This window comes from Macrobrachium nipponense, chromosome 2 (genome assembly GCF_015104395.2).
Source record: "Macrobrachium nipponense isolate FS-2020 chromosome 2, ASM1510439v2, whole genome shotgun sequence".
NCBI classification, from domain to species: domain Eukaryota; kingdom Metazoa; phylum Arthropoda; class Malacostraca; order Decapoda; family Palaemonidae; genus Macrobrachium; species Macrobrachium nipponense.
The window spans coordinates 71,790,418-71,816,424 of NC_087201.1; the positions used below are offsets into that span (position 1 = coordinate 71,790,418).

The 26,007-nt window shown below is 38.0% G+C and overlaps 1 protein-coding gene across 12 annotated transcripts in view; it reads right to left on the reverse strand.

Annotated features, from left to right (window-relative positions):
- LOC135220661 (gamma-aminobutyric acid receptor subunit beta-like) overlaps window positions 1-26,007 on the reverse strand; it is a 424,244-nt gene that overhangs the window by 57,669 nt on the left and 340,568 nt on the right. For 10 of the 12 annotated variants that reach the window (XM_064258022.1, XM_064258024.1, XM_064258023.1 and 7 more), the window contains 3 exons: window positions 16,723-16,949; window positions 12,612-12,694; window positions 5,043-5,180 (listed from right to left, as the gene is read on the reverse strand). In XM_064258022.1, the coding sequence (XP_064114092.1) occupies window positions 5,043-5,180; window positions 12,612-12,694; window positions 16,723-16,949 (448 nt within the window). Of the gene's footprint in view, window positions 1-5,042; window positions 5,181-12,611; window positions 12,695-16,722; window positions 16,950-21,970; window positions 22,198-26,007 lie in introns of all 12 variants that reach the window. The other 2 variants (XM_064258030.1, XM_064258029.1) reach the window with 1 other exon arrangement.

Genomic DNA, 26,007 nt, shown 5'->3' on the forward strand with positions numbered 1-26,007 from the left:
TTGTACTTGACGCACACGATTCAAAAGGTGTTACAACTTCCTGGAACTTTGGCGTAAGGATAGGACTAATAAAGAGCAAATGACCACTTATTCCTGATCCCTGCTTCTGGTGCTGAGCTATCTACACTCGATGGTAAAAACTCCCGTTCAGGGTACAATTATAAAACTAAATTAGGAAAAATCACGACAACGAACATAAATGAATGCATAAGAATAAGACTCAGTAAAAATGACGCTATCATTTCATAATCTAGCTGGCGAGAGAACCAACAGAAATCCGGTATTTGAGTCTTTGGAGAGAGAGAGAGAGAGAAAAAAACTAAGTTGGTAACCTCACGTTATTAAAAAAAAAGTCTGAAAGGAAATCTCTGCAGGAAAATATTGTTATCTTCAAGGCATTCACCGGGAAACATTATAGGGCTATCAGTGAACAGCCAATTAAAGGATATCATTGGAGGATCTCAATGTGGATATTATTCGGCCTTCGGCCGCAGTAATGGAAGTGGATAACAACAAAGGCGTCTATAATAGAAGAGTGTGTCAGGGCTAGTTTTCAGGGTTCTGCATAAATAGTCCTTTAACGAAAGTGGCAGCCTAATTCCTCTTCAAAGGAAGACAGTGCTTTTGCTGATAATAATTTCGTTCCTGGTTTTATGGGTTGGTTAAAAGATAATTCAGATCTAGAATTTTTTCATCCTTAAAAATGTTCCATGCGCTCTTCTATAATTAGCGATAAACCGATCCCTCTGGTGCTCGATTCTTCTCTGTCCTTTTCCTGGTCTCAATAGTATCTCTCACTCTCTCTTCCTCCCTCCCCCCCTTCTCACTTTTTCTCATAATCCCTTCTCTATAATCGGTTAGTGATCATGAGACAGGTGGAGAGGATTTCATCTTAATCGCTTCAACCACCGATGTGTCCAGCTGGACGATCCTTTCTCTTAAGAACCGGGATTTAGATAAAGGGCCTCTTCCAGCGCATCACCCCCACTACCTCCTCCATCCCCCTCCCCCCTAAACCCGCGTCAACCTTATCTTTCCTCACTTGACCAAATCTCTCACCCCACTCCTCTGCAATGGAACGGTTGGTCATCCCGACCTGCGCTTAGGCTCACCTTATGTTTGGTATAGCAGTCTTCAGGAAGACAAGAATTTGGTTGTTCTATTTCGTTATCCATACACACACATTATATGTATGTATATATTACACACACACACACACACACATATATATATATATATATATATATATATATATATTATATATATATATATATATATATATAATATAAGCAGTTTCTAATAATAACGCCTTATTCATTCACAAATTAAACACTTCCATGGCTTCACGGAAGGCTCATCAGTGGCGTTTAGATTTTGACAACCCCACCCAGCCACACGAACTGAGATATTCATGTAAATGTTGGAGACGCTCTGGTTTCCTGGAGGTTGAGGTTCTTCCTTGCTAATACTTCTCTCACAACATTCATTCAGTTCTTTCTAGGTCTAGCTCTCCTTCACTTGCAAACTGTAAACTGTTGGCAGCCTATCATCCTCCATTCTGCCCACTGACTTCACTTTAATGTACCCCATACCTTCACTTCCGCTAACCTTTTTGCGACTTCTATGTAAGTTCACCTTTCTCTCTATACCTCATATGCTACAGAAACATCTCGTGGTCTGGAGCTCCATCTTCAAGGCATTCACTTGCATTAAACGCCCCCACTTCATTTCCATAAAAGGGAATTCTGTTAATTATTTCAAAACTTTCCTTCCATTCTTTGCATATTTTGTACACATACCACTGCCTTCATTGATTCACCTATTCTGTGACTCACCCTTTTATTCATCCTACCATCAGCCAGTAAATTCACTACAAAATACCAGGATGAATGATCTATTTCCATCCTTCCACTGCCTGTCACATTCGTCCCCCCATCATCTGGTTTCCGTTCACCTTAACGTTTACTTTATTCCCTCAAATTCTCTCACCGCTTTCTTCAGCTTCTTTGCGCCATTCACAATCAACACTGGATTATCTGGAAACATCAACTGTTTCACTTCCATTTACAACCCTTTTTTTTAATCCATCATCTTTGTACTTACACCGATTGCCCTGCCCACGGGAGTGAGAAAACGCTCCAGATACTCGACCAAATTTTTCTTTTACCACCAAAATGAAGCCCACAAGAACAGTTCGTCATCAAATCAAAATCCCATACCTTAAGAGACTAACAAAGTTAGATCAAACTCTAGGATGTGCAAAGTCTTTAGAGCAGTCCCAATGCAATCGATCAAGCGGTATTTATGTTCAGCAAAATAAAAACCCTGATGACACAGGTGTCGACCTTGCAAACGTAATACAAACGTTTAGGATTGACAGGCAAATCTTTCTCTCAGATAATTATTCAGCATAAATGGTCTAAACAGATAAGGACGCCAAAATTCTGCTTTTTTGAACTATGTAAATGATACGAATCTTCGTGTTTAATGGAATCTGTCGCGCGCATTGTTATCAGGAGCAGCTGCCGGTTCAAAGGCCAAATGACCGAATCCGCCTCAATTAAATGAACAAACACAAGGAAGAATCTCCCGAGGGGTGCGGGATTCCCAAGCCATTCGCAACACACATCTACAACAAGCATTAAAGAGGACTTGCACAGATAATCGTAGGTCGGCCGCCACCTAATCCCGACTCAAATGGCCTGCTTTCTCGATGTCTTCCTTTATAGACTATCATTTTATATATACATATATATATATCTATATATATTATATATATATATATATATATATATGTATCTCTTAATTATTTGTTTCTGTTTCCGAAACATTACGCTCTTATTTATTTCATCTGCATATTGTCAGGGAAATCTTACTGACACTAAATTTTGTTTAAGAATATTTTTTTGAATATTTTATTTCATAAACATTACATACACACACACACACACACAAATATATATATATATATATATATATATATATATATATATATATATATATATGAATAATTATCACATCGAACCGTGATCATTTATATATCAATTCAAGCTACAAATGTCCTTTAATATCTAAATTCACTTTACCTCCCAAATGATATATTTTCATATATGTACCGAAGGCGAATTTTTTAATTGATAATAATTTCGTCCCCCATGGGATCGAACCACCGTCCAAGTGGACGGGGACGAAATCAGGACAGTCAGTGACGCTATCCAATCAGCCAACATTTGGGTTTGGGAGGTAAAGTGAATTTAGATATTAAAGGACATTTGTAGCTTGAATTGATATATATATATATATATATATATATATATATATATATATATTATATATATATATATATATATATATATATATATATATATATATATATATATATATATATATATATATATATGTGTGTGTGTGTGTGTGTGTGTGTGACGCGCGCGCGCGAGGGCACACCCACGTACTAATATATATATATATATATATATATATAAATATATATATATATATATATATATATATAGTGTGCAGAATTCCAAGTATCGTAACATAATAAATAGGACAGAAAGTGTCAAAGAAATGATACAAGAAGAAAATAGCAGATAATCTAGTTGTAACAGGTCCTTCCTTTAACTGAATCCCTTGCTAAATATTTCCACCCACAGAGTGATTATCAGGTAAGTGGGGACGCCTCCTGGCTCGAACTACCTTTCACGCAGGCAATGGGGCATCCTTAACCTGATCTTTTCAAGTCATTAGAGAAGATGCCCCTGGTGACGGGGGTTAACCTTTCTGTCTCCAGATCGGGATTTCCGGGGACAGGACTCTTTAAAATAAATAGATTACCTAGCATTCATTGCATCATGGCTTATTTTTCTTCGTAGTTTCCTCCTTTATTCTAAGCCCTTTGTTATCATATCCACCAGTTTACTAGAATTGAAGAGAAGTATGCCTTAACAAATATATAATGTAAATAAGGTACTGCATTGCACTGACAGTTGTGAAACATCATCAGAGAGGCTTTTTTCGCTAAACCTAGATTAGATGACAGTCCCTGTCACCTAATCTAGGGGAGGATCGCCCCATAAAAGAGTTGCAACCAAATCAATATATTTGATATCTTGGTCGTTGTAAAAGGCTTAAGAAATGTGTTGCGAAGAGCATAAAAATAACTGGCATGAAAACAGAGATAAATGTGAAAGAATATGCACAATAAAAAATACTTTAGATTTAATAATGACTTTGCGATATTTCATCCAACTCAACAACCGGTGCCTCTAACCACACAACTCCCACAAAGGTTTCAGGCAATTTAAAAGTTCCATTTATTCAATCACTATGGCTAGAATTCTAAAAGGTGAGGGTATTCACAATAGCCTGCTGATGTGCCATAAAAAGGCACTGTAGAAAAACACCGAAACTAGCTTGTTAAACCTGCTGATTCTCGTAGTCTGTGGTGAAGGGAGTATCCTACCGACAGAGTCGCAACAAAATTTTACGGACAGTTTTTGCATATGTTACTTGTTTCTTGAAATAATGAATCAACTGTATGTTCATATATCATCTCAAGTAGCACTGTGTTATTCAGCATTTGTGTCGAAACTATTCAAAGGCGTAACGCGGATAATAATAATAATAATAATAATAATAATAATAATAATAATAATAATAATAATAATAAGTTAAACTATAGCCGGTTCACTTAAGGTAGATTCTTGGGTGAATCCTATGCCAACGAGACGTTTGTTTGGCGGCCGCTGATTGGCAGGGAGCTGCCTGCTTCCCAGTACCAGCCAATCAGCGACCGCCAAACAAACGTCTCTTAAACATAGGGCTCATCCACGAATCTACCTTAAGTGAACCAGCTTTAGTACTCAGAAGGGCTAAAATATACTTCTCACCTACATCATATCGGAGATCTTTGAGGGTAACGGTTGTTTGTCAAACAGTAAACTCAGTTTAAAATAACCAGCACTACATCACTATAATATCAGTTATCAAGACATAAACACCACAAGAGAAGAGAGAAGCAGCTGCTGTACAGTACTTACCAGTAGATGTGGAAACGGTGATGGTTCTTCTGTTGTAGCCAAGGACTCTAAACTGAGGTAAGGAAACATCTGATTCGATAACCACTGATTTGTCCCCTGCATGCCATGAGAGCCGAATGTGATCCATACTGTATCCGACTGTGGAGATGTCACAATTTTATTACATTGAGATAGGTTAAAACATAAAGTTTATATCTGGGACTACAACAGTTATTGTTTTCATGATCATAGTAAACATTTTTTTACCTACAGCATTAACTACGAGAACAATAATGATAATAATAAAAATGTGCAGTGCAGTCAGAAGTGAGTGATTCAAACAGATGTATAGGCAACAGGGCAGTAAACAATAAAAGACATTTCGTTTGCAGAAACTTCATATCATTTGACTAACGACAAAAGCTTGCAAGTCATGGGACAAACCGTCCCTTTAAGGATTTTCTGAAGGTACATAATCATGTGTAATATGATTTTTTTTACATAAACAGGCAAGTGTATCAGTTGATCGTTTCGTGCTTCATTTCACTCAGTCGTAAACTGTCTTATTTTATATCGGTGAAAATATATTATACAGAGGCGTTAATGGTATTGCTAAACTCCTAAGCAAAATAAAATATATATAAGGCATTAATGTTATTGCTAAATTGTTAAGTAAGAGAATTTACTGTATAAAACTATTAAAGGACAAATGACTTCCATTTTCCTCAAAGGAAGTCAAAGCCATTTGATCTTATTCTATGGCATCTATGCCTTAATGTTGAATAAAATAACTCCTCAACGTGTACGGAAGAAAGTCTTTTCCATGTAACGGAATGGTCTAATAGATCAACCAAAGAGAGTCTAGTACTTGGATTTCTATTCTGAAACGACATCGGAATTGTTTGATTGTCTTCACAAACCTGAATAACTGTTTCAAACCATGACAATTTCCCTGAAATTGTTCAGGGTTAACAACTGGTTATTTGATGCGCGGAGATCGATCGTTAACCGGACGAGTGTATACTATATATCTCTTCGGCATAAAGGAACCTCTGGTATCACTTTCGACGCTCTGAATGGGAAGCGCCCAGTTGTATATTTTTTTTCCTTTTCGTTTTTGTTAGAATGCTCTGCTTAGATTTTTCCTTTTATCTCGCTCTATCCGTACCGGTTAACAAGCCCGGGCCAATAAATATTCGCAGGAAAACAAAAGCAATCGTGTCATCACAAATGCAATAAACATGCGTGTTGGCATTTGAAAAGAAAATGCAATTGCATTATACACAGACGCGTCATACTGACTCGAATGGAGACAATTAGACACTAACAGTAAATGTCTGATGGCTTTTCCTGAGAGCGTTTGCTCACAGAAAAGGCTCTTATTGGCGAGAAAAAGATTTGTATTCCATTTCGGAAAGCTCTTTTGTAATGCGTAAGAACATTTGAAATTTTTACACCGTCGGGTAAATAAAACTTGAGATTTTTTGATAGCCTCTCCGCTTGAAGCTGGAAATGAGGTAACGCGATAGCCCACAAAAGTTTTACGCGCTTCAAAGGCAGCCGAAAATGGGTGCTGGGAAAAGGTTGCATTTCTACAGTCTGCCAGAAAGAAACTTCTTGTAAGTATCACTTGCATGTGTATGAGAGAGAGAGAGAGAGAGAGAGAGAGAGAGAGAGAGAGAGAGAGAGAGCGCAGAACTAGGAAACTTAGCTTTATATTTGTCACTATACTGTGCTTAATAGACAACTCACTAATCAATTTTATTTCTTATCAATACCATCGAGATTTCTTGACTATGAATAGCAGCAATTTATTGCAGTTATTCCTTTGTTCATTTTTCATTACTGACAGAGGGTGTTCGGGCAATTATGCAGCGACCTTATAAAAAGATGATCCATTTACAACTAATTAGTTTCGAATCGTGAGAAAACTTTACTTTCTAAAAAAATAGGACTTCAAATTCTAGAATACCTTCTGTGATTCTTAAAAATCTTTGCAAAATTGTGAAAAAGAAGAATACCACGATTCTCAAAGAAACACTGAAAACGAACTCGAGAACGTAGTTCACGCTGAGAAAATTGTAGATGTTGGAGAGTGAATTTTAATATCTTTGCAGGGACCTCTTTCTTTGGGAATGTAGTGACGAAAGTCGATTGTTGTTATTTTTCTTCTTTTCTGTACAACCTTTGATGATAAACAAAAATCCGCTTATCATAGCCATGTCATTCTTTAACTAAATAATCTACAGATCACCTCTTATATTCAACACGATTTCATGTAAAACTGGCAGGAACATTTCTCCCACAATAAGTACCGACACAAACACTCCTACGAATCTTAAAGTCTGTTAATAAATAAGCCAAACCCATAATCCTGATAATGGCTGGTTTTCGACAGGAATCCCTTTGAGAGAGAGAGAGAGAGAGAGAGAGAGATTCCTGCAAAATGACATGGCGTGACGCTGTTCATTATTGACTGTAGCATGTTGCCGATCATTATGTTACTTCGCGTGTCCGGTTATTATTACGAGTCGCCGGGTTAGGTGGGTTGGCGGAACACGTCATAAATAAGCATTAAATTTGAGTCTTCATATTGAATGACCTTCAAATTCCGCCCTGGTTCCCTTTTGACTCAGCTTGATTTATTTACAAAGAAGAATGAGAGATACATATGCAAATCATAAAGAGGATGACCGACTCTTCAGCGAAGACAGAGCGGAACAGGAATGCTTCCGAAACGGTCAGCTTCGCTTAGGAAAATAAGCTTCAGAATAGAGATATTCTTTATTCAAGGATAATGGAGGAAGGTTCCGTGACGAGGAATCTGTTTCTTTAGCGGTGAGGTCACCGAAAGGCGGCAGTCGCTAGTAATAACTGACTATCTTGTTAGAAGTCAATCTCTGATACTGGAAATTCTTTGGAAGTCGTTTAGATTCGAAAATTAATTCTGCAGGTCATTCCTGTCGGAAAATGTGCTGTTTCAAAATAATTTATTCTTATCAAATATGATGATAAAGCTCGAGTTTTATGGTCACAGGCAGCTTTGGAAGTTGATTTAACCTATCCAAATTATTCTATGAATTGAATACAAACAGGTGCCGTTTATTTTTGTAAATTAAGTTATGGGTCGAATCGCAAAAGAGGGCTGTTACTGCCCAAGGGAACTTTTGCAGGCCGGAGAAGGCGGGTGTGGGTGTGTGGGGGAGGGGGTGGGGTTGATTTTCCAGCCTCTTCTACTCCGATAGGTCATGGCTACACCTTTGTTTCTGGGGACCGGTGTTTGTTGACGTCCGACGGTGGCGCTCGAACATAATGGCAGTTTGCGGCCGATGCAGGACAAACGCGGCCCCGATAACAATCACTCGTTACCTGGCGATGACATCGGGAACACGTCCGAGAAACGGAGGGCAGGGGAAGGGACACGGGGCGAGGGCAAAAGAAGGGGGGAAGGGAGGCAAAGGAGAAAGAAGATGATAGGGTGACGAAAAATAACAACAATAAGAAAGACCGATCTGATAAAATATAGAAGTAGGGGTAGAGAAATGGAAGCAGATGAGAAGGACGACGGCGGGAGGCGAGGATAGCTTCCCTCATGAAAGATAGGCGGAAAATAATAGGAACGCCCAGTCACCATGAAAATAAACACCAGGCTTCAAATAAATTCATCAATAAATAACCTGTCCACCGATATCTCCATATATTATTATTATTATTATTATTATGAGAGAGAGAGAGAGAGAGAGAGAGAGAGAGAGAGAGAGAGAGAGAGCCTTTCCCTTTCTCGTCTTCTTTGTTAATGTTGAGATCGTGGGTATGACGCGTCACAGCAAGTGTCCCACATCAACTTTATTGTCTGGGTCGAAGTTACGTTACTTGTTATCGTTTTACGCTAATTAAACGGACAAATGAATTTAGTCTAAATTGGAAATGTGCATTTTTGAGTCTGGGAGAAAGGGCAAAGTGTCGTGAACATCTTACGGACGACGAATTTTTAATATATATTTTATATATATATATACTATATATATATATATCTATATATATAATATTATATATATTATATATATATAAGTATATATATATATAAAGGTTTTTTGCCACGAAGGAAAAAATGAAAAAGCGAGATAGCCAAGTACTTTCGGTCCTGTTCGGACCCTTTGCCTCAGTAAAGGGTCCGAACAGGACCGAAAGTACTTGGCTATCTCGCTTTTTCATTTTTTCCTTCGTGGCAAAAAACCTTTATTTATACATAGCATCACGTTTTATATACTTCGTGATCAAGTTATTCATATATATATATATATATATATATATATATATATATATATATATATATATATATGTATTATATATATATATATATATATATATATATATATATATATATATATATATATATATATATATATATATATATATATATGGAAGTGCGAGTCGGAAGAATCTAGGTGTTCATGTGATTTTTTGCTTTTTTTTTGTTTCGATGCTCTTCTTTGATATAATACCCACCTCTCTCTCTCTCTCTCTCTCTCTCTCTCTCTCTCTCTCTCTCTCTATCCGCATCATGCATAAAAATTCAAGACGTAATTCACCCGTGATCCCAATATTCTTTTTCCACTTATTAATGTTGTTTCCACAGCACTGACTTAAAAATACAAATACATCGTTCAAAACATTCCATCAACCTGCACTACATTTAGGGAATCAACATAGGAGAATAGTTACATTCATTTATGGTTTTTGTCTCTACAGGATTGACATGACGCTTACAATTCAAGTAATGACTCCTGTTGTGTCCTGATAAGACTGGTTATAGAATCTGGATTACGGATTTTATACTAATGGGCTTTTGGGGGATTTCTGTTGAAAGTTTAACTTCTTGAACACCATCTTGAGGGAAGAATTACTTTATTATAAAAAAACTAATCACTTTCCACAGCATTTCTTAAGAATGTGTACCTTATTTATTGGTCACAACCTCGTTGGCACCTTTCTATAACTTTTGAAGATGACTTTGTACATTCACCGAATAACGGCTGATGAAGTTTAAGGATAAAATCTCTTGAAATAAAATCTTCGATGGGCTTACTTCAGTGATCTTGTCAGGGACTGACCATCGTACAGTTTTATAGCCACTGTGCAAGGAAAGGTTTCGCATGACATGGCGTTGTAGTTCATCTTTTTGTAATGGTAAAGAACAAACTTTAAGGCCTGGGCATTTTGATGACACGTAACGACAAAGTCAATCAGCTTCAGTTTTAGTCTGTTCTTCTCGTGAATTTTTTGTGCATCTCGAATTTACTTTCTTGAAATTCCACTAGATGTGGACAGTAGTGGGGTCGAAAATTCTTGCCTGGGATGTACTTTTTCCCTGTCTGGAAACCTAATTGAAAAGTTACCGACTTTCATTATTTTTGTCATTGTGGACCTGATCCCATCTCTTTTTGCCCCATTCCCGTGGCTCCGTCTTATTCTGATTTCATCGAAGATTTCATGCAAAATAGCGGCTTCCACTTGCAACAAGTAACACCTGCGTTGTGTTGATGAAGATTCTTCTTACTCCTCTGTAATACCGCTTGGAAAAACGATCAAATAGGCCACGAGAAAAGAGCGCATGTGCAAGAGTTTCTTTAGTGAAGGCAGTTGGATGGTGCAGAAATAATCTATATTTGCCAGTAATGACCCTGTTTAATAAAACTAACTGTGGTTAGAGTGCTTCCCAATTCTTGCTTTTGCCTTTCGTCTTTCTTGTAGATGGGTTCATTGATTTAAGCGCTGATAACCTTCTTTTGTTATAGTTGACGTCAAAGCTGCCGCTAAAATGGCCGAATGCAAAAAAAACAAAAACAAAAATGTTTCCGTAATTTTGAAATTGACATTCATATATAAAAAATTACCAAATGTGTTTCCAGCTTTCTTTTTATGCTTTTCTTGACAAATTAAGTGTTTTTTTATGAAAAACTCTTCTTTTTTTGTGTTCTCTTTTTTTTTCTTTTCCTGTCAAGTATTTAAATGCCCTATCACAGCACCAATTTGGTGTTCTCTAACAAACCAAGAAGCTTAATGGGTCCAGCTGCTCAATTCGCTTGCCTCTTAAATTTAGATTATAGTCTTAGCCACCTCAATATTTAGTCTTTTTTCCTCTCTGAACTGTTGACCTCCATTAGCAACCTGTGCACCTTTTCCTCTGAATGAGCAACCAGTAGGCTACAGTGTCAGTATCCCTAATGTTATTAACAATGTGACCGCCGGCACTCACAGCACCCACATCTGCTTCACTCATTAACCAGCCATCAGATAATGAAATAAATCAGGGGACATTGCACAGCCCACCCTGTCTCTCCCCCTTGGTTCATCCGCTCTCATTCACTCTGCTCGCTTTCTGTCTTGACTGCTACCTGCATTCTAATATCTTTACCATCTACCCTTTCATTTTTAGCATTTTCATCAGCCAGCCATGTTTTATTTGTTAAAGGCCTTTTAAGTTTTGTGATCTCTAAAACACCCACCATTGCACTTCCATTGCTTTTTCAGAGAGTATTCTCGCTACAAATGTAGCAGTTGCTGTAGCCTTTCCTTCCCTGAACCCAAAAGGGCTCCTCCTTGACAGAGGCCCTTCCACCATCACACCCGAAATTGTTTTCGTGAGCTGACTCTAGTTGGCTAAAGTCATAATTTGTTGACAGCATTAAAAAAATGCCCATTTTCTAGGGATAGTCATTAACAAAGATCACTAAAGATTAGTTTTGGAAATACTCCAGTGCTTTCCCTATGTCTCTGTCACCAGTCTTTACTGCTGCCTCTCACCTTTAAAAAGCTCTGATATCCTATATTCTCTCCAACACTTCTCCCAGTTCCACTGTCAGATCCATCAGCCTTCATTATCGCATTACTGTCAGCCATTCCCTTTCTCTTCTTACAGCATTTATTCGTTTATACCTCTTCTCTTGATTTGCTCTTGAGATGCTTTACCTTTCCATGCTCTCTGTTCGCTCGCACTTTTATTGCTTCAGTAAGGATCTCATTTACCTTCCTAGTTCCTTCCTCACCAACATTATCATAAGCCCTCCTCCTATCCATCAAAGTAAGGATGTCCCCTGTCATCCGCTCTCTCTCCTTTTTAACCCCTCCAGAAGTCTCGCCACTGACGTTCCCATTGCACCTAACTGGTCTTCAACATTTCGAGTATCGATATTTAACCATACATTATGTAGTTGCTTTTTGTTTTTTTCTTAGCTTAGTTATATAGTCACAGTCGTAATCAGCAGTCCGGTATATTTTCATTTAGGTTACTGCATGCTTTTGCATAATGGGACACCTATATGCGAAAGATAATATGAAACTCGGATAAGAACATAAGAACATGACTACTAAGGTAAGTACACAGCACCTCTTTCCAACCGCATTTTACTTTGCTATCTTATCGTGCCCTGAAAGTTTCCATCATCACAAAATGTCTTTTATGATTCTTCTGTCAATTAAGCAGTAAAGTAGCTATATAATTCACTGAAATGAGGATTAAAAAAAACAATCATTATTGGCATCATTATTAACAAAATAAAAATGAGAACCCAAAAAGGCTATACTTACAACTTTCGATCTCAATGATGCAGAGTTGTCGATCCATGGGGAAGTATTGCAGGTTCATGGGGCATGATGCTGTGATGGTCAATCTGGTGTCCAGTCCGAGGTCCAAGGATGCAGCATATGGGCAGGGGGAGAAGGGGGTGGGGCGGGTGGACAAAGGAGTGATGAGGAAAAAGGGAGGGTTCAGAAACAAAAATGTGATTGACATGGACGTTGATAGAGGAACGACGGTCAATGTGTCGTAGGAAGGGGGTTGGGGGTTGAGGAAAGGGATTGGGGAGGGAGAGAAAAAAATCTCTAGATTAGTACCACAAATCAAATGAGAAACGAGTCCTCCTACCACTGCTCACAGGCTGAGAAGGTAGGAAATATTTTTGGAATTTTACGATGACAGCACGGACGGTTATTTCAAAATACTTTATTATATGATAAATATCTTTTGTCTGTTGCGTACTTCATATGCGATATTGTGTCATAAGTAACTAATGTCGTGTCTATATATATATATATATATATTATATATATTATACATATATATATATATATATATATATATATATATATATATATTATTACATACATTACTTATACGTATACATATATGTATAAATAAATACATAAATATATATATATTATATATATATATATATATATATATATATGTACATGCAAAGAATTATTTTAAACTATCATTCATATGAAAGACGCACTATTTTTAACTGTTTTCATCAAGTAACACTTAGGAGTCTATTTAGGTCCGCACTAAAGTCAGAAATTACATCCAAGACAGAGATACAGCAAACAAAGGACTGGGAACGGAAAGGGAAGCAGATAAACGCGAAAAATTCATGGAAAGCAAGGAACAGGAAATATGAAGAAGCCGGGAGGGGGTGGGGGAGGTGGGGCGAAGCTTCGACAGTACATTCAAGAAATGAAGGGAGAGGGGGGGGGGGGGGGGGGGGGGGGGGGCAACGGACACTTTAAAGAGTGAAGAAGATCCCAGGCGCCATAGCATAAGAGGTCTTTTCAAATATGATTAAGCTGAATTTGCAATTCTTGAACCATTAATACAAAAAATTGCTGTTTTTGGGGCAACTATTCAAAGACCTTGATCACTTTGTTTTGAGGGTCGGAGTCGGGATTGAACAAGAGAAGGTAGGGGGGGGGGAGCCCCAGAAAGGCATCGTTGAAGCAGATGCACCAAGAGACGAACAGTTGACCCAAGAAACTGGATGAGAGCATTATTCTTTCTTCAGAAGAAAGGACTGGTTAGGATGATTTGAGGGCCGCTCTGCATAAGAGGAAGAGGTCAAAAAGAATTTCTTCGTGGGGTTTGGGTGGAATGATGTAGTGGGATAAAAATAACGAAAATCTGGATAAAACTGAACCCAGCATTTGGGAGAAACGGAAAAAAGTCAGCATTTTTGATATTTATAGCATATACAATGACATTATTAAAACAGTTTTACAGTGCATATATAATGGATAAGATAAAGGTATGGCAAATAATTATACAACAGTAAATTTATGATGGTAACCTTATTTAGCATTCAAAGTATAACAATTCTCTTTATTTAGTATGACTGTAGCATCAGTAAATTACATTATATTTCCTCCATTTTCATCTTACAGAAGACACGAATTTTCAAAATAAAAAATCCCAACAATAAAAAGACATCATTAATGGAAACAGATAAATTTTATACGTATACCTTGTGCTCTGAGGAAAGAGAGAGTAGCTTTGGGTTCCTCTGAAATCGACCATAATAAACTGACATGAAAAAACAATAAGAGAGGAAAAATGAATGAGAAAAAGAGGCGCCAGTCAATCCATTGGTGTTTTTGACTGGGCGTCACTCACCTATAGCCGTTCATCCATCCATGGTCTCAGTGGCTGGTGTCTCAGAGATTCTCTGTCCTGAAGAATCACTCACACACACTCTAAAGAAACGTCAGTCTAATGACCAAAGCATGAGGCAAATGACGTCTTTCTATGAAACTGATTTACCCTTTTGAGAGGCAACGAGAAAGGTGTACCATTTGGGAGCTAAATCTTATGACCAAAAAATTCGGCTGCAACCACTGTTCTTGGGTTCCTTCAATAATGTTGTCACATACATACACTCACGCAAGCAACCTATATCTATTTGACAGTGGCATACATATAGCATGTGTGTATTTGTATGTGTGTTCCAATGAAGAGAAAGTAAGGGTTGAAAAATTCGCCCAACTCACCAAGCGCAGAGGGACTAAGTGACTGACTACATTTCCATACAGTCGCAATTAGTAGCCGCTGTCGTCTGCACTCGATACAATTACAGACATACACTGGTGTGTCTATAATTGCATCGAGGACAAGCGACAGGCATGCGTGTGTGTGTGTGTGTGTGCGTGTGCTGACTGACTGGAAACCAATTTGTTTGATTAGCTTCTTGGTTGGGCCATAGGGTTAGAGAGTTGGACCTCAAAGGCTACTGGATTTCCTCAACACGTGACCTGATCTCATCGCAAGGCATCGGTTCAAAGGTAACGATGATTTGTCTTCAGCATACTTACTTACGCCAGTTCTTAACAGCAAGATTATCATATACAACTGGGTAAGTCTGATTCTTTTTTCCTAAAGCATCTAATGTGCATACCGAAACAAACACATTTACACGCGTAGACATACAGTTGTGTATACATGCGGTTATAAAGACTATGACATATACACATACATGACCGCAACATAATGGAAGGCTGAACGCATGACCCTAGTAACACAGAAGAAAAAAAGAAAAACGGAGTCATTAATGTGCATTAGAGATAACACACGCATACAGAAAATTCCGTGAAACAAAAAATAAAGGAATAAAAAATTAAACATCCATAAAGTAAATGTTATCTAACACTCATATCAAGGGAGCCAAGTTAGGGTTTTCCTCTTTAATGTCCATTCCTTGAATAGATATACGTATATATATGTGTATATGCTGTATGAATATGAAGTATTTGTTTGGGGGTTTCGATCCCTTCTTTAAACAATGAAACTCAAAACAAAGCAATGACTGATCCAAAAGATAAGATCAAAATAATGTATGCAAAAGGGGGATTGTCCTTCAAGGCATCTCAGCTTTCTTTGCTTGTTAAGTGCGAAAGGTTGGGAGTCTCAGGGTGGATGTTGTTGAAGTGTCGTCATTTTACGAAATATCTTTAGTTCAGGGGTTTTTACACAACAAGGGGCACGGTTTGAAAGGTCATTCTTTACTGCAAAAATACTGGCAACTCTTACAAAATGTACTGGCGCCATTGTTTATTAACGAATACTGACAACATTACTTTTACGGAATGCTGACAACATTACTTTTACGGAATGCCGACAACATTACTTTTACGGAATGCTGACAACATTACTTTTACGGAATGCTGACAACATTAGTTTTACGTATTGCTGACAACATTACTTATATGGAATGCTGACAACATTACTTTTACGAATGCTGACAACATCGCTAACAAAAGAAGGCATTCAAGACACGCTCCATTTACTTGAAGTCTAACTCGGAAAGTAACTGAAATCTGAGGCCATGGCGCTTCTTTCTTTTTATCTGCATTGAAAATCATCATTATATATATGAATATGAATGTACTAAAGGAAGTCATATCCACTGTAACATCCACAAGGCGGACTGCATCCAAACATTCTCCACAATGAGACAGGGGCTCAAGCTGTTTTGATGGGGGTCGACTTTTAGTGATGGACTCTAAGTTTAGCAAATAACTGGATGTCTCTCCTTTTTATCCCTACTTTAGATGCCATAGAGTTACACAGTGACAAGACATAAACTGTTAAAATGTAGCGGTCCTGCTACATTACAAAGCCTCATTTCATGGAATCAACTTTACGGATGAATATCGTGAAACTTTATCCTGCTTATTATTAACGAGACGACAGAGCTGAGGCGTGAGAGGGTTTTCAAGGGTCGGGGTCGGGAATGAAAAGCTGGATGGATGATGGAGCTTGACATGAACTCTGCTGAACTAAGCTGGAAGATGGACGGCTTCTGTGACTGGCATTGTCCTTCTGTACCCACTGACCACCCCACCTTGGCTCTCCCCGGTATGTCACTCTTACCTGATACTCCGCAACACTTTCCCTTGGTTGGTGATTCTGAGCATCTCATTAGAGGTGGTGGCCATGTGAAAATAGGACTTCTTCTCATTGGCAAAAAACGTGTCTGGAACCCAGATTTTCTGTAGATACTCCGATCCCACAGTTAGCTCGTCCAAACCCCCGCGGTCGGGGAAGGACAGCCTAGGATCGGTCCAGTGTTGGCGGAAATAAAAGTCGAGAGTAAAATCCTGAAGAAATCGGAGAAACAAAAGCAAGTGTCAGCTAGAGAATTGAAGAGAGCAAAATAATTTTTAAGAGGTCAGAAAACATTTGATTTGTCTGACTTAATATTTTTCCTTTGGTTTTGTTTTATCTATTTTCTCTCTCTCTTTTGGAAAAAATCAAGTATGATGGTAACTGTTGGTCAAAAAGTAGACATGAGTCCATAGAAGTCAATAAATAATATGCATAGCTATCACACGTGATACCCATCCACATCGTCACTCATACCTTTTACAGAAGAAGAAGAAGAAGGAGAAGAAGAAGAAAAAGAAGAATATGAAGAAGAAGAAGGATCAGTCAAAGAAAAACACGAAGTGGAATGACTTCGAAGCTCAGGATGAAAGGAAAGAATAAGAAGAAAAGAATGAAAGAAGAGGAGTGAAGAGGCTCGCAATATTACAAGTGATCAAAAATTAAGAGGAAATTTTGTGAGTGTGATCATCATCATCATCATCATCAACATCATCATCAACACTTTACAAGTACTGGAAGAAAATAATTATTTGTGTACTGTGCAAAAAAAAAAAAAAAAAAAAAAAGAAAAACAGAAAGACTAGGCGCAAGGAGACTACAAAAGCAGTACTCAGGTTATCTAGTGATGTTATGAAAAGAGTCATTTCCAGTTTATTTTTCTGTTCAAAGGAAGCGAGAATCGTTTAATCACTGAAAGGGGATCTCGAGGGAAATTTGATTCAGTCTTTGCAAAATAAGAGCAGAGGCAACGCAACATGGGTTTTGTGGTGACTGGGTTCAGGGTTGAGTGCTGAATTTCAGGGGGCGGCGTCTTAAGGACGCAGGTAGGTTCCTAGGTACTGCTGCATTGGAGCGATTTGTGTCCGGGCGTGTTGGTGGTTGCAAGGTCAACTCAAAGTGTTTCGACATAGTGTAAATAGATACAAAATATAGAAATTTAGAAGAACGGAGCGAAAGTACAAGAAAGAATGAAATGGGACACAAAAGAAACGAGAGTAAAATGAAAAGCAAACAGCAATAGAGGAACCACAGACTGTAAAGAAGGATAATAAGAGAATTAGATATTAAATGTACAAAATTCATAGAAAGTGATAAGGGTGAGGAGTAGGAGGAGTAGGAGGAGGAAATGAAAGAGAGGATAGGTTGAACAACAAGAAAACCATCACAGAGACACAATAATATTAGCAAAGAAAAACGTGAATTGAACATTCCATCCTCAGTGATATAAATTTGTGACATTCCAGTCAGACAGAATAATAATAAAAAAGGGGTGTGAGTAGACAGAGTAAAAGTATAACTGTGACAATGTAAGAAAAAAGACAGATGCTGGGACCACCTCCGTCTGAAAACCTAAAATATGACATATCATAAATTGGCACATCATCATGAGATAAACAGGAATCATAGCTTTCATTGGACACCGTTTTCGTTCATTGAGACGACCTCCATCATAATATTGCTCTTGTATTTTTGAAGAGGTTGAGGGATGAGAAGTCAAATAAACAAAAATGATAAATAGAATAATGATAATAATAAAATGGCATGAAAAAATCATATGTGATATGAATCAATCTAGAAAAAAAATATATATGAAACAGGTGGTTTCAAAGTATATGGATCGCCCTCCTTTTTTTCTTGTACGGAGTCATGTGTGAAAGCTCTAGACTTCTCCAGTACACAGAAAAACTCGAAGGGATGGTATCTGCACTCGGAAAGCGTTTGTAAAAAATGTATATATATATATATTTATATATAAAAAAGAAAAATTATCATTAAGATGGCAGGGCTTGGATTTGTAGCATTCAGAGATCTTGCCTCAAAGAAACGTCCAAATGACCACATTGTCTTTCGTGGATTCTTTGATTGTCTAGAATAACGTGACCTTAGAAGTTTTCTCATATTTTTTAGCATATTCTTTTGGTCAAGAGTGAAGGCATCTTAAGTAGAGAACTGAGTGCTACAAAGTGAAAACGTTGTTGAACGAATGACTGAGGATATTTTGAAATAGCCATATGTATTTTGTGGAGGGATCTTTCCAGGTACCAAGTAGAGGAATTATGTACCATGTGGAGATATACACACATACATATATAATATATATATATAGATATTCTGATATATTTCTTCTGGGGAAGGGAAAAGGTGAATATACGTCATGATAAGTATCTCTATATATGAGTTGACTACAGGTTGGATGAATTGTCCCTCAACTGCTTCACACTGATGTTTCATGAAAACGTTCGATTGAGAGGCTCTTGAAAACAAAGGCACAAGCTTTGACTTTACGGAAATTTGAGGGCATTCTGTCTTCTATTAATCTGTCAGCATTATTTAAAGAAGCTTCTTTTTTTGTTTGATTAGTTTTCGTGATCATCTCTGTGTATTTAGCTCACTTGTTCCAACTTAAACAGCCTTCATGTTTCTCACAGTTTAGGTTCCGTGAGAGTGATGTTATGGTATATTCGAATATATTCAGATGTCTCGTAGGTTATGATCATAACGGGTTAAAGTAATATAAGAGATAATACTAAATTTTGTCGGATGACTCGGGTTCGAGAAATTTAGTTAAACAGAAAGCACAAGATTTGACACTGAAATATAGCAGTTTTATTTCACAGAATAAAGTAGTTGTAAATAAAGGTGTTCATATCAGCCATAGGACAGTGAATCAAGACATCGGTGCACTGATTAAGGGCGGTGACTTTTTCTAGATAGTGAATCAAGTACGAATGACAAGGGAGTACGATTTTCCCAAACTGTTGAATGAAAGATCATGGAATTTAATAGATGCACTGCAGCACTACACTTCTACATAGGATTTGGTATAGATGACATCAAAGTTTAAAAGCTCAAAATTTCATTTTCGTTTACCAGAAAGCACACCATATCTGAGTGAACGATATCAGGGCAATTAAAAACAAATTGCCAACACAAACGATTGGCTCACCTAAAGATATGTGGATCTAGAACTGGGATTCAAAAGTGAGGAACCACAAAAACGATTAGATTTTGGAGGTTGGCAGGAGGAGATCAGGGGAGGAGATATTACCAAGTTAATGATCAAAAGTACCCCAAAAGTGGAAAAACAAAACCCGTTTCTGAAATTCGATCTCGGAGCTTTCTCTGGACACATGGAATGGTGGTGAAATGTGCAAGTTCTGTTCAAAACGGAATGGTATGAAAATCCAGTTTGCAATCGGAGAGGGTGTATATACAGTGCGGAGCTTTATGCCTCCAAGTGAACTAAGAAAAAAGGTTCTACATTTGTTATCTATCGAAAGTCTTTCGACTCCTTTTCGAGATGGGAGGGGGTGGGAGAGGCGCTCTAGGAGGAGGAGGGAGGTGCAGAGCTGCGAAGAAGATCGGAAGCCAAGCAAACATTCATTCGAAAGAGACAGACACAGAGCAAGGTTTGGTTTGTTTTTCCAAGTTATAGGAGAAAGTTGAAAAGACCAAGAAAACGTTTGCCTTTCATATATATATATAATAAATATATATATATATATATATATATATATATATATATCTATATATATATATATTATATATATATATATATATATGGTATTTTTCTCAAACTCTGCTGAACATGTCAAACAAAATACAGTTACTCCAAGAGGCATTAAAGCAATCATGAACACGTAGCAACAAACTGAATCCAGTGCTAGAACGGTTTAGAACCACGATAGCGAAAACGAATAGATAAAAAAGGAGAAGAGAAAGAAAACAGAAAGGAAAAAGAAGATGGCGAAGAATATGTGACGAAGAGGAAAAATGTGAGGAACGCGAAAAACAGAAGGAAGTTAATTTTTTTAACAGAGGTGCGCAAGTGCACTGCTAGAAAACATCTCATGTGTTATTTATAGCGTTTCGTTGCACAGTTTTATCAGCGCTCTGGCATCCGCTGCGTGATCACGTGGCCTCAGTGGCAACAAACACATGTTTAATTTCACATCGCAATTCAAGGCGCAGGAAAGAACAACAACAAAAATTTTGGGTGATAAAGACAGGCTGTGGAAGACGACCTCCTGAAGCTACTATATGTGTTAATGTCCACGGCCTCTGATTCTAAGCAGGCCTGGAAGCCCAACAGTTACCATGACGAATAAAGGGATATGTAGACGTCTAAAAAGTTCAGGTATTGAGAGGGTACAGAAAAGAAAGCGAATTTTTGTATGCTGTTGCAGAGAAGAAGAAATGAGGAAGGCGGACTGGGTTACTGTCAGGAGGAGACCGGGAGTGGACACTGGACTCAAGGAGTGGAAGTTGTTGGTTCCTTTAAGGTGCTACAGTCAGGAGAGCTTTCCGACAGACATGTGGAAGAAATTTACGTTCAGGAAGAGCTGGAATTCCAAACACATCATCTAGAGTGGTATTATTAAGGCCATGAAGTTCATCAGCTGATCTTTAACTGTCATTTGCCAAAGTCCTGGGTACAAGGGTTATCTGTACAGGGGGCTCAAATTTACATAGAAAGGTGGTACAACTGATCCGTACTGTTTTGGAACTAGACTAGTCTTTGGCAAGAGGGAAGCGTACAGATTTCAAGAGAAAATAATGATCCTCGTGGAGCTGACTGGTCATCTTGTTTGAAAATAAAGAAACGGGAAGTTTGGTGGGAGGAATGCCAGGAGCTGTAGTCCAATGGTTAAGAAGAGACAAAACTGGACATCCCCTAATTTCAATGCTCAGAATTTACACCTGCAATGTTGCGCCACAGAGGTGATGGATGCCATGACGCTTTCTCTCTGTTCGTCTGGTGTCATCGCGAGTGAACCCTGCCCTAGCGCTCCTTCTCCCTTTCCTCACTCCCCTAACGAGAGAGGGAGGAGGAGGAGGAGGAGGAGTAGTGTTGTCGGTGCTGGTGAGCAAACTGATGTTTCGTTGCTCTCTCTCTCTCTCTCTCTCTCTTCTTCCTTAAATGTGAAGGATTAATGAAGTAAGAGAGTGATGCAAAGCCCACCCTTGCAAGGCAGAACGGAGTGCATCAGCAGTGTATCTGATGTGTAATTACCTTATACTCCTCAACACTTGGCCATTGGCTAAGATGCGCAAGAGCTCATTGGCGGTGGTGGCTGTATGGTAGTAAGCTCGCTTTTCATTAGGAAAGAAGGTGTCAGGCACCCAAATTTTGCCGGTGTAGTCTGTGCTCACTTGGATCTCACTCACACCTTTGTGTGCACTGAAATCTAATCGAGGGTCTTTCCAATACTGCCGAAAATAGAAATCCATTGTGAAATCCTGAAGGATGAAAAGAGAAAAAAAAAGACATCATGAAGCAGGAACTCTCTTTTTTACCACCATCAATGCTACTTTTTAAAGAAAATAAACAAACAAATAAATAAACAAAAACAATTTCAAAAAAATCAATCTGAAGTCATTCCTTAACTCTAGTGAGAGAGATCAAGAAATCTTCCCGTTCACGTCTTCTCAGAAAATAGGATGTGGTGAGAATCCTTTGTGGAAACCCGTGGGTGAAGCCCTATTATGATTTTTTAAAATTTCTATACAACAACAACATGATCCTTTTTGTTCTAGCTGAGAAGCAAGACAAGACAACAACACCGACGGCTTTCTTTCCATAAGGGAGACTTCCTTGACTGGTTCAGGTAATGCATGTTCTTGGCTCAGGACTATTGACTCCAGCTGTGGTGAAGTAGAGATCAAGCAACCTAATTTGAACTGCAGCTTCGACCATGACAGATCTCAGTCATAAATTGGTGTCTGATGAGCATCCATGATTTTCTTGTTTTGATTTTTTGCATTTTATCATGAAAAGAAATCAAAGCTTCCTCCATTTATAATTAGTCAAACAAAGCTGTAGGGTGCTGTGAAAACCGCAGCAGACAGATTATTGTTTTGGAAACAGAAAGAGCAGGGAGAAGGGGGAAGGGAAGGGGAGGGGAGGGGGAGGGGAGGGGTAGAGGAACTGGAAGGGAGGGACTCGGCGGTGATGAAGGTAGATTTCAGGCAGAGGGTGAAATAGACATCGTATAGAGGCGGAATGTTAGTTAGCTGTAAAAAAATGAGGAATCTGTGAACCTCTAAACTGATCACTCATAGAACACTTTCCTTGACGGAACTTTCTCTTTTGCAAAGTTCGAACTTTAAAGGAGACGGAAGGTTGCAGGTACCATTCAGTAGCAAGCCCCTGACATGACACACGCTGGTCTACCTACCGTTCACAACACCACCGCTATTCTAATTGCTAAATTGCACAATTCAAAGTCATCCACTGTAAGTCACTGTGGGTGTAAAAAAAGAGAATCTTATGCGTCAAAGGGTGGCAAGCTTGTGAAGCGAAGAGATAAGGTGGTGGTGGTGGTGGTGTTGAGGAAGAGAAAGTGGGGCTTAGACTCTATGGAGTTTTGCTTTCTCTCTACGGGGGAATGAGATGGAAGGAAACTACTTATTATATCATACGAAGCAACGTGTTGTAGCCTACTGGGATCGAGCAGTGATCAATGATTTCATACTTAGCAACCAAGAGGTTTCAGTTCCTTTGTAGTAACACTGGAAAGTTCAAGAGGCAAAGATTACAAAAAGGGTGTGAGCGTTCTAAACGTTTTGATGCCAGAAAAACGCGTTCATGACACATTACGGACTCGAATAGGAGAACTTCAAAATACAAAATTTCCTTCGAGGAGGAAACAGAAAAACGATTAACTTGACCTTTCAAGATCTTGGAAGAAATAGAAAAAAATCCTCTTGACTACAAAATCAACCTATTGAAGAAGCTGGAGCAGCCAGGTTGCATGTGATGGGTGAACGGGGCGTGCGGATTAGGTGACGGGGCGCAGTCCGAAGCCATGGGCATGGGGCACTTTGGACTCATCAAACCCTCCCCCCCAAAACACAAACAGGATGAGGCTGGTCGTGTACAGACAGGCACTCGGCTAAATGAATCTCCACGCTGCTACGAAGAAGTAATCAAAAGGAAACAAACTGATACTAAGGGTTTACTGAGAGCCTAATAGCCAATAGACAACTAAAGGAAGAAACGATAAATAAAATCTATATTGAGGGACTTATCATATTCAGACTTTCTACAAACGTGTCTAATAAAAAAAAAGCTACTTCGCTTTTCCTTCGCTTCTCAGACAGCACAATGAACCACCATAACTTTGAAAGGCTTGACCCTTTCCATGTCACAGTCAGTCTTGGCGCAGTTGAGCCAAACTCCCAGGGGAATGTACCTGTTTTGACTCAACAAACGGAAAAAGTATTAAATGAGAGAAAACGGGAAAATAAAAAGCAAATGATTACTGCTGGAGAACATTTTGTCATAACAGTAATGGACAATCACCGGCAGGGCAAGTAGTAAATTCAATTCTCGTTACATAATGAAAAGGAAAAAATAAGTGCTGTAACATGCAAAGGTCTCTCACTGTGGCTGAAATCGACAAAAAATAAAGAAAAAATGCATAGGAAATTTTTCCTTTTCCCGTATTTCACACAAGGAAAAATCAGTAATGTAAAAGCCTTTCTCCTGAATGCTCAAGCTAAAAAAAATAAATAAAAAAATAGTAAAAAAAGAAGAGTCGACATATACGTCCTTAGTGTATTGTTCTCCTTTAATTAGATGATGATAGGGATCTTGAGGGGAATAATGGAGGAAGGGGTTTCAAGAGCAGAGTAGTGCTGAGTGCTGATCAGATAAAACGCTTATGCAGAATCTTAGCAAAAAAAAAAAAAAAAAAAAAAAAAAAAATAGCTTTGCGTGCGACTGATCTGACACGAAATGATCCGACATTATGTCTCAATGAATATGTACTTTCCGTTAAATTCTGTATAACATTAATCTGATATAGAGATCAGATGTAGATTATATTAGTAATAATATGTTAGGCATTATTATGAGTAGAAAATAAATGGAAGAAGCAATGGGCAATACCAAAAAAAAAAAGAAAAAAGGAAAAGAAATGACATAAAATGCTTAAATGGAAAAGGCATGAAAACGGTGATGATTAATAGAAGCTAATGAGTGCAACAGGGAAGCAAACAAACAAATACTGTAACAGTGATTGTAGGTCAACTGAACAACAATAATATTAATAACGATATTTTGAGAAATAATAAAAACCTTAAAATTTTAATACTAATTAAATTATAGTAACAATTAAAACAAAAAGCATTATGAAAACAAGGATAATATGATCGTTAAAAAATATTAGTTAGCATAAAAGTAAAATGGAAAAAATCACTATATACGCTAGAAGTACTGCGCCTGCATTCTCTGCTTCTGCTGACTATTTTAATAGCAGCAGTAACAGACGTTGCAGTATCAGTAGTACTAATAGTCGTGGCAGCTGAAATAATAATAATAATAATAATAATAATAATAATAATAATAATAATAATAATAATATGTTTGTTACTCATATGTAAATCAATTGTGGGTTTTATTATGACTGTACTTGGCTAACACTCAATACTTAAGTTTAAGAACAGTAAATTATTGAACTTCCTTTTAAATCTGTTGAAAAGAAAGGTACATCTTTGTTGAAAAGAAAGGGAGATGGATGGGAAGTACTTGTAATTGGTTAGACTAACGACTCCTAAAAGACCTTTCAGGTGCATTCCAATGACCCAAGAAAGAACTGATTTGGTGACTTTTCTCGACCACACATTCAGTAAGAGCAAAATGACCAGTTACAGGTCGCGGGGTTTCCTTCTCTTACGAAGTTAAAAAAAAAAAATCTTTTTTAGTCATATTTCACTCAAAAATAAAGTCTGCACTAATTTGAGAATAATCATGTCTTATTATGAATTTAGAATAAAGTTGATGTGGTCTGAAACAGCTGAACTTGACCTCTCACACCAAATCTGTTTCTCCTTGAACTGAGAATGAACCTTGAAGTGCTGGTAGGTCATTATCAAGCATTGAGTGACTTTATCAACATCTTATCACAATTTGCATTAGTTGCTTTCAAAACTTACATTCAAATCTGACTAAATTTTGCATTGGGACTAAGCATGATCCTTATTTCTGGGACAGTGAGTGACTGTGACTAAAGGCCTCCCGTATTGAGCGCTGCCTCGATAGTAGCA